At 42.5% G+C, this 16702-nt stretch overlaps 1 protein-coding gene across 1 annotated transcript; it reads right to left on the minus strand.

Moving 5' to 3' along the window:
• Positions 1–2461: 2461 nt before the first annotated feature.
• On the minus strand, positions 2462–16474 carry LOC140693526 (trafficking protein particle complex subunit 9-like). Its single transcript, XM_072957346.1, has 2 exons — positions 16153–16474; positions 2462–2983 (listed from the first exon to the last, which is right to left on the minus strand). Exons 1-2 carry the CDS (start codon positions 16198–16200, stop codon positions 2735–2737), a joined length of 297 nt encoding a protein of 98 aa, XP_072813447.1. The 5' UTR covers positions 16201–16474; the 3' UTR covers positions 2462–2734.
• Between the last annotated feature and the right edge of the window lie 228 nt (positions 16475–16702).

Below are 16702 nucleotides of genomic sequence, written 5' to 3' on the forward strand. Positions count from 1 at the left end.
AGCACAAAGGGAACGGGTTGCAGGAGAAACCCTTACTGTGGTTTCTCAGTTTGTTTCCTAGTGCAGGTTTGAATTTCCTGCGGTTTGCACTCTAAAACCGAGTTGGAGGTTGTTCCTCCCCATATTTATGTATGGACCATATGCCGACACAAAAGAAGAGATTGTAGTTAATATAAAGTGCCTGAAATCAATGTCCGGAAAACCTAGCTAAGTTTCCTAAATGTCCCAACTTAACTAACCACAGGACTGCCGCATCAAGAATGGGGCAAATAGCACCTTGTGAATTTTTTTTAATATATAAATAATGATCCACTTCCTACCACCGGCAATTATGATAAGACTGAGTATAAGTTCTTACAACAAATAGTGTAGTAATCATAATTTCTACTTGATTCAAACCACTTCTTCTATAAAATTTGAATCTTTTTTCTTCAGACGGATTTGTGCCATTTGACCTAGTGATAAAATTTTCAACTTGCTTTTATTAAAAATATTCACCATAGTGAGAGTTTATTATATCAACTATTCCTTTATGGGAAACCCTTGTGCCTTGTCACTCTGTTTCATAATATTTCCTGTGGAAAATTCAATCCTTCATTCAGGAAAAGTCTGAGCAATATTTCTCATGGAAATCCGTCCTAAACTGCAACCCAAGAAAATGAAATTGACACTGAGCAGCCCGTGAAGCCGGCAGACACATGCAGTGCACTGTTGTGTTCCCGCCTCGTATTTCTGTAACCAGCAGGGAAATTTGTATCTCAAGAAATAGACATAAACAATTTTCAGGACCTGAGCACACAGTTTCCCTTTCAGGGTTTAGTGGGCTTCCATTTAATTCTATGAGAAATGTTTAAAACAACAGGACAACAGCTGAGATAGGGTTTAAAATATCTTTTATTTCAGTGAAAATAAAGCCAACTGACTGTTATCATTTTTACTTTATTTGATCTCACTCTCTTACTTTACCTTCCCAACCTCCTCCACAAAATGATGGTGAACATCCCCTCCTGGGTCAGAAATCTAAGTAGAAATTACCAATCACATTGAGGTGTGCTTTGTTGTTTTATTTTTCAAAACAACCAAGTTTCATTCATATGATTTAATAATTAAGATCAGAAACAAAGTCTACTCAATAAATGGTAGACAACACATGTCGTCATAGCTGCTCATCAGGTTTGGCCCCACGTTACACACTTTTACATGGACATGTGCCATGTGCTGTCATGGGAAACGGTGAGTGGGGACAGGGCCTCTGCTCTCACAGGGCACACAGCCTGGTGGGGCAGGCGGTGTTCAATCATTGCCCTTTTGTCTTTAATATACTTACAAATTATGGGAAATTCTATTTAAAAAGAACAAAATGAGTCACTGATAGTGAAAAATACAAGGACAGTATTTAGGCTGAGGGAAGACAGGGAATCTCTTTGAAGATCTGACACTCCACTGAGACCCAAAGGACAACTCTGGCACTGAAGGTGAAGGGCAGGGACACACTGATAAAGGGCTGAAATCCAGAATATACCAAAATTTCTTTACACTCAACAAGAAGGATGAATAACCTGATTAAAAAATGAGCAAAATGCCTGAACACACACCTCATCAAAGAAGAAATCTGGATGCCAAAGAAGCCTTTGGAAAGATGCTCCACAGCACCTGTCATCAAGGGGATGCAGACTGAAACAGCGAGATACCACTGCACACCTGTCAGAACTGCCAAAATGCAGAACACTGACAGCACCGAATGCTGGTGAGGATGTGGAGCACCAGAAATTATAATGCATTGTTGGTGGGAATGAAAAATGGCCCAGGTACTTTGGAAGACGGTCTGGCAATTTTTTACAGAGCTAGACGTAATTCTAACATATGATCCGGCAACTGTGCTCCTTGGTGTTTACTCGATGAAATGGAAACTTATGTTCACACACAAATCTGCATACAGATGTTAATAGCAGCTTTATTCATACTCAACAGGATTCAGAAGCAACTAAGCTCTTCTTCAGTAGGTGAATGGATAAATAAACTGTGGTCCCGCCAGAAAATGGACTATTATTTGGTGCTAAAATGAAATGAGTTATCAAGGAATGAAAAGACATGGAGGAACCTTAAATGCATATTACCAAGTGAAAGAAGCCAATCTGGGAAGTTTCAGCAACTGTCTGATTCCAACTGTATGGTGTTCTGGGAAAGGGAAAAACACAGAGACTGAAAGATCAGTGGCTGCCAGAGGCTAGAGGGGAAAGAGCAATGAATGAGGTGCAGCACGGAGCATTTTAAGGTCACTAAGACACACGACTCTGTATGATGCTGTGATGGTGGATACATGTCATTGTACATCTGTCCAAACCCACAGAGTGCACAACACAATGTGTAAATCCTAGTGTCAACTATGGGCTATGGGTGATGATGACATGTCAGTGTAGGTTCACCCATTGTCACAAATGTACACTCTGGTGCAGGTGTCAATATTGAGGAGGCTGTGGGGGCAAACTGCAGTTCATACACCCAATCCAGCCCCAGCCACTGCTGTTAATAAAGCTCTATGGGTGTGTGGACTATCTGGCTGTTCTGGCATCTAAACAGTAGAGCTGAGCAGCTGCACCAGAGATCAGGAGGTTTTCAGACCCTGAAATATTTACCCCCAAGCCCTTGAAAGGAAAAGTCTGCTGAGCCCTGTTCTAAATGAATCAAGATTCACCCTGATGAGGCAGGACAGCAGGGCCCAAACCAGGCATGGTTAATGGGGCTGAAGCAATGTTTTAGTTCCAACACATTTGCTGAAGTCCTGCAAGTCCAGTGACAGACTGTAGCCAGGAAGCGTCTGCAGGAGGAGTCGGGAGCAGGCCTTCCCGCCAGGCTCCGGGATGCCGGGGGCCGCGTGCCGCACGGGGGCCACCCGCTTGAAGAAGGTGGACTTGCAGTGGAAGCCGATCAACTCGTAGAGCTCGGAGAGGATGCTGCACGGCTGAATTTTCTCCTCGGAACGCTGAAGCACAGGGAGAAAAGCAACAAGCATCTGAATGAAACACGTAAGTGAAAAAAGACCCATAAAAATGGTTTTCCCTTAAAACAGAGACCCGATGACACAGGAAGGAAGAGGAAGGCTGACTTAGTGCACTGATGGGACCGGATGCAGAAACGCAGGGAAGCAGCACTGTGCAGACACTCCAGACCCCCTCTGGGCCCCACCTCTCCGCATTCCACCTGTCCCTTTACTAGAAAAGCCCGTATTCCCTGAAATAGAGGAATCTGCTACCTAAACATGGGACACAGAGAAGGGAAACAGGAAAAGGAAGGGAAAGTAAAGGAACAACAGTTCATCTAGACCCTAGGGTCTGGGCGGGACTTTCACCAAACACACAACTTCTCAAAGCACAGAGCGCACAGGGAGAGGCTGACAGAGTGATTGCGACTTCTGCTCCTAAAGCACCCAGCTACCTGTCAGCACACGCTGCGCCCATTACTGAATCATTACAATCATCTCAGAAACAACTACTACCCCGGCTCACAGGCAAGGAAATCTGAAACTCGGGGAGGAATTATTATCATCCTGGACAAAGTCCCACAGCCCAGTAGTCTCAGAGCCTCCGGCAGACCCTGGGCTAAAATGCTCCTCATCACCACGGGCCCTGAGACTCAGGCTGAGGCCACGTCAGGTCTGCACGGGCCCAGAGCACAGTCTGTGGGACAGGGAATGCTCCCACTCGAAGTGCCAGGTCAAGGCCCTCAGGAACTTGTGTAATGAAACCAAATCCCCAAACTCATTTCCAACCCACTGCCCTGTCCGGGAGGACTGCTCGGCACAACTGCGCTGTCACCTGTGCACAGGCTGAGCAAGGGGCCCAGACAGTGATGTGACATCCCAGTGGAAGTGGCTCGGAGACCACTTCATCACAGGACAGATTCTCCCGGCTTCCAACGTTAACTCTCCATTCCATTTCCAACTGGAAAGTAAGTTTAGACTTGTTTTCCTCTCTTAGAAACAAAGAGAGCGGTAACATCAGAGGGAAACTCAAGACAGAGGAAGAGTCTCCTGGTCATTTGCAAGGATAGGCCGGGGAGGGAACAGAGACAGGGATCAGAAAGACCCGTGTTCCAGTCCAAAGTCTGCACGTCACTCGCTTTGACAGTTTCCTTTTTAATACAGGTGATAAAATCTAATTATGATTTTTGGGAAAACTAAATGAAATAACGTATTCCACTAGCATAGGTGTAAAATCCTCCATGAGTGTTCCAGAAATGGACGTGATCGTGGTTAGTTACTGTCTGCCAATTCTTGTGTTCTCAGCTCACATCACCCAACCAGAGATGTGCGAGAGATTGCCTCACCAGCCAGCAGCCTTCTCCAACTTGGAAACTTACAGTGTCCGAAGAGCAGGCAGTGTTGGATGCTTTGCGGCACTCTGGAGGTAGCACTCCAGTGATGACTTTAAAAAGCTGGGGAGAATTTAGGGGACCATACAGTTCAAATACAGAGTACTCATTCCATGTCTACAAATATTCATCTCTAGCCATGATGAGTAAGAGAGGAAATACATATTCAAACATACATCATTTTCCCACATAAGTGCATCAAAACAATTTGGAAAGAGTGTAACTTTCTTCTCTAGATCACACAGCGGGGATTACAAGGTTTGTACTGACAGCCCTACTTGTAAATCATCTGCAAACGTAACTGGGTCCACTATCAGTCATCATAATTTGAAGGGAATGTTAGAAAAGAAAAAAGCCAAGCTAATACTCTCCAATCTTTTGTTTGGTTACGATGTCACAGAGGAGATGGACAGCTCAATAAGGAACCACTCTGCCGTGTTCACGGAGCCGGGGAGCGGGATGTGCGGCAAGATGTATGACGCAGCCGCAACTGTGCCCATGATTCTAGGCAGGTACCCAAAGTCACCTTGACAAGGTGTGAAACGTTTATGCCCACGTCCTCATAACCTGACATGTATTAAGGAGAAATGGAAACTTATAAACGGCCAATACCCTTGGTGGATACACCGTCCAAAGAGCAAAGTCACAGTTTGACAACTGGCCATCCCGGTACCTTGGGATTCATTCTTGAAGAACCTTAAAAACCACTCCTCTGTCCTCAAGAAGTGCTGCCTACTAGTCCTATCTTTGGCTCATGGATACCACATGTTGAAGTGAACTTCAATGTCTGCACAGATTTGACTGTCTTTCTCCAGGTTCACTTGTCCATTCTGAAGAGGCCTGAGCTAAGTCCAAATTCCTTAAGATTAATTCCCTCCAGTGACAACTCAACGAGCCTGTAATTACAAGCCAACTGAACAGGACTGTCCTCAGCGAAAAATGTCACCAACCCTTCACTGCTTTCTTAAACTCCTCTCCTGGTTAATTGCAACATACTAACACCACCCTCCACCAAGTTCCCCAACTATGTCAAATAGAAAGTAAGGTCCATAAAAGAGGAGACAACTCCATAGTCACCTTTGAATTCCTAGCATAAAGTAATGTCAATAAATAGAACTATGATTATGGCTTCTTTCCTTTAAAACCTTTCTGGTTATTTAAATGAGACCATGGAAGGGAGGTGTTTGAGTCCAGTATCTTGATCCAGAAGACTCTGGAGGCCTTTTTCAGAATGGCTGTCCACTGATTCATTCAAAACACACCTTCTCTTTCCGGGAGGAGCTGTGATTTTCTGCCATGGGTTTGTGGTCACTCTCATGCCAGAACAGCTTTAAACTAAATCCTTACTTTGGATATGTTATTTTTCCCGCTTCCAAAAAATTTTACTTTCCTTACTTCCTTGCCTTGAGGAATGCTTTTATTCTTTTCTTTCTAATTCAACCTTTTATAAAGCAGGATTCTCAGGATGTGTTTGGCCTTATATAAGAACAGCCATCCAACTCCCAGTGTGAGAGGCCACAGGCTCACCTCCTGCCCTCCTGCCAGGGCAACTGAAACTCAGTTCAGGAGCCAACCGGCACCCCAGGGCTTCTAAGGCTCACGTATCTCCCAGAATCCCTGCTTTCTGGTTTGTCTTGGCTTCTGAGAATTTCCCCTCACTTTCTTGACAATTAGCTGTGCAGCTTGAAAGATGAGGAAGGAAGGTTTTATTTCTTAATCAGAATTTAAAGGAACTTATGTAATGAAGCTTTTCACGAGTTTCTAGAACCCTCCATTGCTGAGACAGAAAACACACAAGATATTTTCTAAATTTAGCTATCATGTGCATTTTTTCTTTGCTTTTGTTTTGTTAACTGCTAATAGACATTTTTTAATTAAAAAATAAAATAAGGTCCCAAATAAGATAGAAAATTGAAGGGGCAAACAAAATTAAAGAGCAAAGACAGAAAAATGATAAGTACTCTACAAAGTTAATAGAATAAATACACTATGGATCAGACCAGCAATTCTCAGTAACAGCTAATTGAAACCTGACCATGAGGTAAAACGTCTCTCCTGTCAGGAGATGACCAACAGAAAATAGAATTAAATCAACAACCTAAAATTCTAAGTCTGGCGAGGTATAGAAGTCTACCAGCTAAGTGTGTCTTCTTCTGGAAAAGAGGGAGACTCACCAGCTCTTTTCTGTGGAGCCTGAGCCCAGGGGAGGACAGTGAAGTGTGTTCTGTAAGTACCCAATTAGCAAAGTGAGTGATGAATAAAGAGATGTGAGCTTTGATGAGAGATGATACTACTATTCACTTGTCCTGTAAAGTATGTCTTCGTGTTCAGAGATCAATATCTCAGCAGGAAAATGCACAGCCCGGGATCAGACCACTTCTGTGATTGTGACACTGCACTTAGATGTCTCAAGGGCACCTCCAACTCCACCTGCAAAGAGCTAACTTCACGGTGTTCCTCCCATAGCCATCCTGCCCAGGGCCCTTGGTCGGGGGCAAGGTCTCCCTGCCTCTCCCAGCTCAGGCCAATCACTCACAGATGTGACAAGACCCCTCCTTCAGGGGCAAATTTCCTCAGTCAACGAGATCCACCACCCACACCTGTCCTACCAGGTACTCACTGGCACTCCCTCAGCACTGACTCTGTGCTGGGGACCATGCTGCACACTGTGCACACGTTATCTCACTGGATCTACACAGCAGTCCTGGGAGTTCGGTACATCACTGCTTCTATTGATTAGATAAATTGTTTCACTTCCTTGGGTGTGTCATCCAAAGTGACACGGCTACTGAGCCACAAACCTGGGACTGAAAATCACTTGAAAATTGAACACTGCTACACCTCGCAGCCACCCTACTCTGACTCATCACATCACCTCCTGCCGAGCCTTCTAAATGTTTCTAAGCATTCTACAAGACAAAAGTGATCTACGAGAGCATCGCACTAGCCTACTTAAAATCTGTCAATGACGGTCCACTGCTCTTAGGAGAAAGCCCCACCGGGCCTGAGCACAGCCCAACGGCCCGGCATCCGCTTTCCCTGCGCGGCCGCGCCGCCTCACCCACCACGCAGCTCTACACGTGCAGCGTCCAGGACAGGGATGCTGACTCCGTACAACCCGGGGCTCGTCTCACTCAAACAATGATCACCCTCTTCAGTGGTTACCTTCTTCAATACTGAATCTCAGAAAAATATTTTCTCTGGATGAATCAATATCTTTTTCCTTACAACTTCCCATCATTGATAATGAGCTCCCCCCAAAAGAGAGAAGACCTAATCCCTCAGTCTCCTTATCTGTAAAGTGCAAATAACAGGGAAATATGAGAGGTTTTATTAGAAGTAATATTCATGTGAGGCTGAGGGGACAATTCCCAACATACAGTAAGTACTCAATATGTGCTTACTTAATATTAATAAGAATAGATTACATTCCAGCAACCTTAAATCAATGCTTATGGCTTTGTCTAAAAGACTACCGACAAACTGTTGGACGAACTGTTTTGAGCAGATCAGCACAAGTGTACTGGGCGAGGTAAGCGCTGACTCCAGTTACAGCTGCAACCAACCAGCACTACGGGGCGGGAGCAGTTTGCTCAAAACTCTTACATGTTGCTTGAGCATTTAGTTGTAAGTTATTGAATAAAGACAGGTATTATTTACTCAAAGCTCCTGAAACATAAATCTTCAAAGATTGATGCAAATTATGTTTCAAGTACAACACTCTCACTAGAAATTACTTGAAAATTATAGTCTTAGCTCCCCTGCACATCAAAACACGCATTTTCCTAATGTATCTGACTATGTACTCTGAAAGGATTGTTTAAAAGAAATTAAGATGAAGCCATCCTGAATAAGATCTCAGTATCATCTACACAAACCCCACCCAAAGTCTCATTTCTCACTTCCACATAGGTGTTCAGATGGCTTAAGCTGGGTCTTGGTTTCTTATGACATGGGGGTGGGAAGAATTGTGGATAGATCAATGTAGCAAATATAAACCTAGTGTATTTGCTATGTAGGAATCCTAGAAATAAATAAATTGATATATATAGTCCCACCCTTATGAAGCTAAGCCGTTCCATTTACAACTGCATAAAAAATAAAATGAGAGATACATTTAACAAAAGTTTACAAGATTTGTACATTGAATATTTTGAAGTATCACCAAAAAAATTTTAAAATAACTTCATATATGGAAGGCATCCCATGATCATGCAATGGTAGAAAATATTGTTAAAAATGTTAAGACTTCCCAAAGTAATCTACATATTTAATGGAATCCCTATCAAAATTCCAGCTGACTTCTTTGCAAAAATTGAAAAACTGATCCCAAAATTCATATTGAAAGCAAGGGACCCAGGTCAGCCAAAACAATCTTGAAAAAGAAGAGCAAATTTGGAGGACTCACTCAAAGGTTACAGCAAATCTATAGCACTCAAGTCATTATGCTTCTGTCATAAGTTTGGATGCAGAAATCTATGAGACACAATAAAAAATCCTGGGGGGAAACTTACATTTACAGTCAGTTTTCCAGAAATGTGCCAACAACACTCCATTGAAAGTATAGTCTATCCAACAAATGGAGCAGAGACACCTGGGTATCTGAAGGCAAAAGAATGAATCTGGAATCTGGACCCCGTATTTTATATAACAAATATTAATTCAAAATGGATCACAGACAGAAACGTAAAAACTAAATATATGAACTTTCTTAAAGAAGACATAGTATGAATCTTTGTGGTCATAGGATAGGCTATGGCTTCCTAGATACAATACCAAGAGCACAAGTGATAAAACAAAATAGATAAAATGGACTTCATCAAATTAAAATCATTTGTTACAAAGGACAACATCAAGAGTGTGAAATGAAAGGGGAAAGGGGTAGCTCAAATGATAGAGTGCGTGCTAAGGAAGAAAAACAAAATGAATAAATCTAATTACCTCCCCTATAAAGAAATTGTTTTAATGTTTAAAAAAATTAAAGTGAAATGACAATCTGCAGAATAGGAGAAAAATCTTGCAAAGCATATATCTAATAAGAGACTAGTATCCAGGATATAAAACAAATGCTTACAACTGAACAATACAAAGAAAATCGACCCAATTTTTTAATTTGCCAAGGATTTAAATAGATACACAATTGGCCAATAAGCATCTGAAAAGATGGTCAGCATCACTAGCGAAATCAAAATCAAAATGAGATCTCATTTTAAACTCACTAGGATGGTTATAATCAAAACATGGACAATAACAAGTGTCAATCAGGAGGCAGAGAAATGGATACCCTCAATATGCAGCCGTTGGAAAGGGGCAATGGTGCAGCTTCTTTGGAAGAGCCCGATGTTTCCTCAAAAGGTTAGAGTTATGTGGCTGAGCAATTCCACTCCTACATGTAGAGTCATCCTTCAGTGTCCTCGGGGGGTTGGTTTCAGGAACCCCCACCCTGGATACCATAATCCAAGGATGATCAAGTCCCTTTGCAATCAGCCATCTGGATCCATGAAGTGGAAACTACAGATATGGTGGGCCAACTGTACAGCCAACAGAATGGAAATGTATTCTCACAAAAACTTGCACATCAATATTCATAGCAGTATCATTCAGAGTAGCTAAAAGTCACTAAAAATATACATCCATCAATGAATGGATAAACAAAATTACCAAGAATAGTCCCACAAACTTTTGGTAATTGAATCTTTGACAAAGGAGGTGAGAACATACAATTGAGCAAAGACAGCCTCTTCAGCAAATGGTGCAGGGAAAACTGCACAGCTGCATGTAAATCAATGAAGTTAGACTACCCCCTCACAACATACAAAAAAATGAATTCAAAATGGCTTAAAGACTAAAAATTGTAGACAAGACACTATAAACCTCTTAGAAGAAGACATAGGCAAAACATCTGACATATATCTCAACAATATTTTCCAAGAGCAGTCTACTATAGCAATAGAAATACAAGCAAAAATATACAAGTGGGTTCTAATTAAACTTACAAGCTTTTGCACAGAAAAGAAAACAAAAATTAAAGCAAAAAGACAACCTATGGAGTGGGAGAAAATAGTTGCATTAAATGAAAGTGACAAGGGCTTAATTCCCAGAATATGTAAACAGCTTTTACACTTGATAAAAAAGAAAAACAAACAATTCAATCCAAAAATGGGCAGAAGACCTAAAGAAACATTTCTCCAATGAAGACATACAAATGGCCAATAGGCACATGAAAAAATGCTCAATATCATTATCAGAGAAATGCAAATCAAAACTGCAAACAAGTATCACCTTTCACCAGTCAGAATAGCCATCATTCAGAAGTTCATAGACACTAAATGCTGGAGAGGCTGTGGAGAATTGGGAACACTCCTACACTGTGGTGGGAATGCAGTTTGGTGGAGCCATTGTGGAAAACTGTATAGAGGTTCCTCAAAAGACAAAACCTTGGGGGCCCAGATGACACAGCAATCCCACTCCAGGGCATATATCCGAAAGGAAACGTAATTCAAAAAGACACTTTCACCCCAATGTTCACAGCAGCATTATTTACAATATCAAGACATGGAAACAACCTAAATGTCCACTGACAGACGACTGGATAAAGAGGTTGTAGTATATATGTCCAATAGACTACTATTCAGCAATAAAATAATAATAAAATAATGCCATTTGCAGCAATATGAATGGACCAGGAGAATGACATTCTAAGTGAAATAAGCCAGAAAGAGAAAGAAAAATACCATATGAGATCGCTCACATGTGGAATCTAAAACAAAAAAACAAACAAAAACAAAGGAACAAAAAGATAAACTTATCTACAGAACAGAAACAGACACAGAGACATAGAAACCAAACTATGGTTACCAGAGGGGAGAGGGTGTGGAATGAATAAATTGGGAGTTCAAGATTTGCAGATGCTGAGTATGTATACAATAAACAGCAAGTATATACTGTATAGCACAGGAGAATATATTTAATAACTTATAGTAACTTATGTTTAAAAAGAATATGAAAATGAATGCAGGTATGTTCCTATTTAACTGAAGTTTTGTGCTGTACACAAGAAACTGATGCAACACTATAAACTGACTAGACTTCAATGAAAATATTTTTAAATAGACCAAAAACGAAAAAAAAGGAAAAGGATATTATCAAACAAAAAGAATAATGTACTGATTCAGGCTACAATATGAATGAACTTTGAAAATTTATGCTAAAATAAGCCCGTCACAAAAGGGCAAATAGTGCCCTTTAAGGTGAACTGTATCTAAGCATTTATTGTACTACTCCTGTAAATTTTCCGGAGTTTTGAAGTCTATCAATATCAAAATAAAATGTATTATTCATTAAAAACTTAAAACCCTTCCTCACAGGAGGGCTTTAATTATTAAATGCAGAAAAGCATGTAAAACTCTTGGAACAACAATTTTCACGTCCACACACAGTCACTGCTGTCACTGCCACTCAGAGTGTGGTGCCAGCGCTGATGAGAGCTGCCTCCACTCGCTCCCCTGCAGAAAGGAGTGAAGGCCTGAGCTCTGACAGGCAGGGTGAGCGTGAACCTGAGTCATACACAGCCACGTTCCAGACTCTGCGTTACCCAACTTTCTTATACAAACTGCAACATGTAATGTAAACACTCTAGAGGGATGTATCTTACAACACAGGGAATACAGACAATGTTTTACAGTAACTATAAATGGAGCATCTATTGTACACCTGAAACATATATTTTAAATCAGCTATGTCTTTATAAAAAATTAAAAAATAATTTAAAAATGTTATCCCTTTAATATTCAATTTGGTTTTTAATTAACTACTAAACAGCTTAGAATATATAAAAGCATTTAAGTGTGATGTTTGTTTACATATTTATTTACTTCAGCCTCCTGCTAAAAGAGAAATTAAACAATTTTTTAAACACAGCTTAACAACCATAACAACAAAAAGGCAAAACTGAGAGTGAAGAGAAAATGGAGATTCAATACTTAAATGAAACCAGGGGGAGGTAAACTCATAAAAATGGATTCCATGAAGTCAGGGCAAGTGTTAAAGGCCGACTAGAAATTCAGCTGTAAGATTCTTGGCAGCTAAAGCAAAAAGAAAAAGATGATGGGGCAGGTGGTAGAGCGTGTGCTTAGTGTGAACAGGGTCCTGGGTTCAAGCCCCAGGGCCTCCACTAACAGATAAATATACCTAATTACCTACCCCCAAAAGAGCCCCAAAGAAAAGAAAAAGAGAAATTTCTTTCCAAAAAAATCCTGATATTAAATTTGGATTAAATACTTTAAAAATAAAAGGAAAATAGAAAAGATGAGTGACACTGTGAACAAAAACCCCAGCTGGGCTAACAAGCTAAGTCACAAATCTAAGTGTGATAAGTGTCGGTTTACTGATCTAAGTTTTGCTGGGCTAACTCGTAAATCTGAAGTTCAGTGTCAGTTTACTGGGCTAACAAGCTAACTCGTAAATCCAAGGTCAACAATTGTCAGTAACGTGATCTGTTCCAAATTGATAAGCTTCAGTGTACTGATTCCTTGCTTTTTGTTGTTCGAGCCTTATTGGCTAAAAGCCCCATACTTGTAATTAACCCTATAAAACCTCATGTGCACGTCTTGGATGTGCTCAGGGCTTGGGAACAGAAGCCCCTCTGAGCCCGCTGGCATAATAAATCTCAGTACTCCCACCCTCTGAGTGCTGCTTATTTCTTGGCTGGCCTGTTGTTTCCGTAACAACACAAGCGATAATGCCCGTGAGATAAATCTGCAATGGCTGCTGGCAGGTCCCCATGTCTCATGTGGGAAAATCTGAAACATATTTCTCACCACTCAGAGTCATCCTCAGCCCACCCCACATCTCCCGCTGTTAAATACAGGAACACACGCAGGGCCCGGCCTTTGCTCTCTCTGTGTCATCACAGTGAGACAGGATGGAAGGGGGCAGAGCAAGCCATTCAAGAAAGACCACAGCAATTAACATCAAAATGGTGGAGAATTCAACCCCCAATAGGTCTTGAGGCTCAGGATGAAGAGATTTAACTTCTAGTAGATCCTGAGCTTCATTATACACCCATTGTAATAGTAACATGGTGAATAACACGGCCCCAGGCACCATGGCCGTCACAAGGCTAGCCACAAAAGGTCAAAGGGTGGAAAATGGCCAACTCCCTGGAATCCCAGCCCCTTGCCCTAAGGCTGGTCCTTCTACTTATTAGCATATGAAACCACGAAGCCCAAGAAAAGGAGCAACACAGAGCCACATCCCAGGAACCCCTCTCTCTACCTCTTCGGAGAAGGCCCACACTATTTCTGTGGAGTGTGTGCCTACTTTTAATCTGAGCATCAAACCCCCATACTTCGTGACGTTTCTCATGCCTGTCAATGTATCTCTCTGAATAAATCTACCTTTACTCAACACTGGCTTGTTCTTGAATTCTTTACTGCATGAAGCCAAGGAACAAAATCTGGTGGGGCACATCCCAGGGGCTCAACGGAAGCCTGGGACACAGCCCTTCTCATGCCCCACATATTTTTTCTTGTATCAACAGGACTGGGATGTGAAGTGAGGTCTGAGGCCCCAGCTAAGGGACAGAAGCAGCCTCCAGGTCTCCAATTGGTGGGCAGCCTCTCCCCCATCAGGGGCCATGGGGTCTGCCTGGTTCTGTGTGTTTTTTTGTTGTGCTGACTCCCCAGTCAGAGAGATTTCTCCTTAGGCCTGGCTCCACAAAACCCTTCTCTCCAAAATACAAGCACATCATGTCACAATCCTCTTGTTCAACCATGAATTGTTCAGCCAACTTTTTCCTTCCCCAGTTAAGTACCTAAATGTCCTCCCTGCCATCCCACCACTTCTTTCTTTTTGAGAACTCTGCACTCCCCACACACCATCCTGAACGCAGGTGCCTTGCTGGCTGGGACCGAGATGTTTCAGTCTCAAACATCCTGAGTCCTTTCTCTTTCCACTTGCTAACTTAAAAAGGCCTTCCTGTGTCTCCCACCGCTCTGATTCTGAACGTCAAAAAATGCTCAGGTTACATTCACTCTGTGAATACCTCCCAGGTTTTGGCTAGGTTTCCTTCCCAAGATCTTCATTAAGGAGCTGCATCAAGAAGTTTAAAGGGGCTATTCTTACATTTGAGTGGAGGAGCCTGCAAGAAATTTAAATGGCTTTGAAGAGAGAGTAAACCAGGGACAGAGAGGTCGCAGGTCCTAGTCAACAGTGTCATGAGGCAAAATGTTCTTCAAAGGCTCAGAGTGGCTTCTGAACACGGAGTCGGCAGGGAGGAGGTGACAGGCAGTGAGTGGGGTGAGAGACACAGGGTACGGTCCCCCAGCAGGGGAAGAATTGGTTATTTTCTAGTTTTCCAATTTCTTACTACCTTTTTCTCTTATTGCCACATACCATTTCCTACGAATTAAGCATATCCATGTCAGTCATTTGGGCCACTTGGGAGAAGCTGCACGATGCCATTCACAGGGCTGGGACATGACAGCCACACCAGTCTAGGTTGAAAGACCAGTGGGGGTATTTCCATGGTAATCACGGGCATGCAGCAAACTCCCCAGCTTCAATGACCTCCTCTCAAAGTTGGCGCCAATAAAACTACCAAGCAAAATGCGTGATGATTCTGGCCAACATCTGTTTATTAGTTAAGTGCCTGTGACACCTGCCACTTAATAGGGAATGAGTACGATCAACGAGGCCCTGTCTACCTGGCCACACGCGCCCTGCCTTCCTGCCTTGGTGCAGCAGCACAGCTTGTTTAGCTGAGATGAGCGCCCCCAGAGCAGCCCCGATGGGAAAGCTCCCAGCTCTGCACGGCCAGACGTGTTCCTTTCCTTCTCAGAGCTGATCACAATTTGCTGTCGTCTGTTTTTATGTTTATCCCTTTTGTAACTGCCTCTCCTCCGGAGATTTTGCTCAAGCAGCACAGGACCAGGTGTGTCTTGTGGCCTGCCGGATATTCTGGGCTGGGAAACAGCCGAGCCCACATCTGGCTCTGGTGCTGAACGGAGAGAGCAGAAGGCCCAGGAGCCCATGCTGAACCGAGGCCCCTGCACACAAAATTATGGTCTGACTTTGGGCAAATTACACAGTCTTTTTTACCCTGAGATTCCTCATCTGTCCATAAAAATAACTGCCCATGGCACACAGAGTTACAAGTATTAAAGGAAATCACCAAATTCACAAAGTAGCCAAGGGGCTACCAGTGCATCCTAAACAGACACATGCTGCCTTTAAGGCTCTGACACACACCAAGCGTGGTGGTCGAACAAAGTGTACACTGCTAAGTGTCAGTGTGTTAAGTGCTTCATGTGTGCTATAATAATCTTCAGAACTTACAACAAGCCCAGGAAGTAACGAATATTATCATGCCCATTTCACAGACTCACCATCAGTTTAAGAGAGGTTACATTCAAGTCCAAGGCGCTATGGTGAGTAAATGGCGATTTCAACCTGAATATGGGCCCAGGCCTGGGCTCCATCTCTGTCCCATCCACCTGACCACTGCCTATGAATTCCACCTGTCCAATACCCAAGTTGAAGCCAGCCAGCTCTTAAATGCAATGTGTGTCACCGTTTGTCAATGTTGGTTCATTACCATAAACAGTTCTCAGAAAGCACTTCAGAAAGGAAAGTTGGACTCACATACCTGCCCACAAAGAAGAAGAATTCTGCCTTGCCTTCTCCTGTAACGTGCAGAAACCCTTCCCATTCACCACCGAATCCTTTTGTATGCTTCCTCCGTGTTCATGTTTACACATGGCTTATTAAAGTAGAAGTTACCTGCAGTAATTCCATCTCGGTTCCATTCCAAGCTTCCAGATTATCCATAATCAGGGTAATACCATAATTTTCTGTGAATGAAAACACTACAAATTGAATGAAAATATTGCAACCATGTCACTAAACAAAGAATGCTGAAAACAAGTCATCAGCGGCTGCCGCCACCCCCCAGTGAAGACAGGCCTGCAGCCATTCACAACGGTGCCCTCTGAGCAGACTCAGAATAAGAAAGGACAGATTACTGGCCCTAGATAGCTAGGTGCTTGTCTAAAGTATATATTCAGTCAGCCCAAATGTTGGCTTCCTCCCATATATTGAAAAGCATTAAATTCATGAACTTGAGATACCTGGCTTTCTTTAGATAACAAGCAATGTTTTATTGTTCTGACTACCTGGTCTTTGTTGTAAAGCTCCTATATAATCCTAGCTTCTCCCCTACTCTTGCGAGAAGTCCCTCAGAGTGTTCTGAGAGGCGGTCATCCTGGCTCGAGTCCTTCTGACAAATAAAACATAACTCTTAATATTCAGGCTGCACGTTTATTTCAATCAA

The sequence above is a fragment of the Vicugna pacos genome, unplaced genomic scaffold (genome assembly GCF_048564905.1).
Source record: "Vicugna pacos unplaced genomic scaffold, VicPac4 scaffold_19, whole genome shotgun sequence".
In the NCBI taxonomy this organism is placed as follows: Eukaryota; Metazoa; Chordata; class Mammalia; order Artiodactyla; family Camelidae; genus Vicugna; species Vicugna pacos.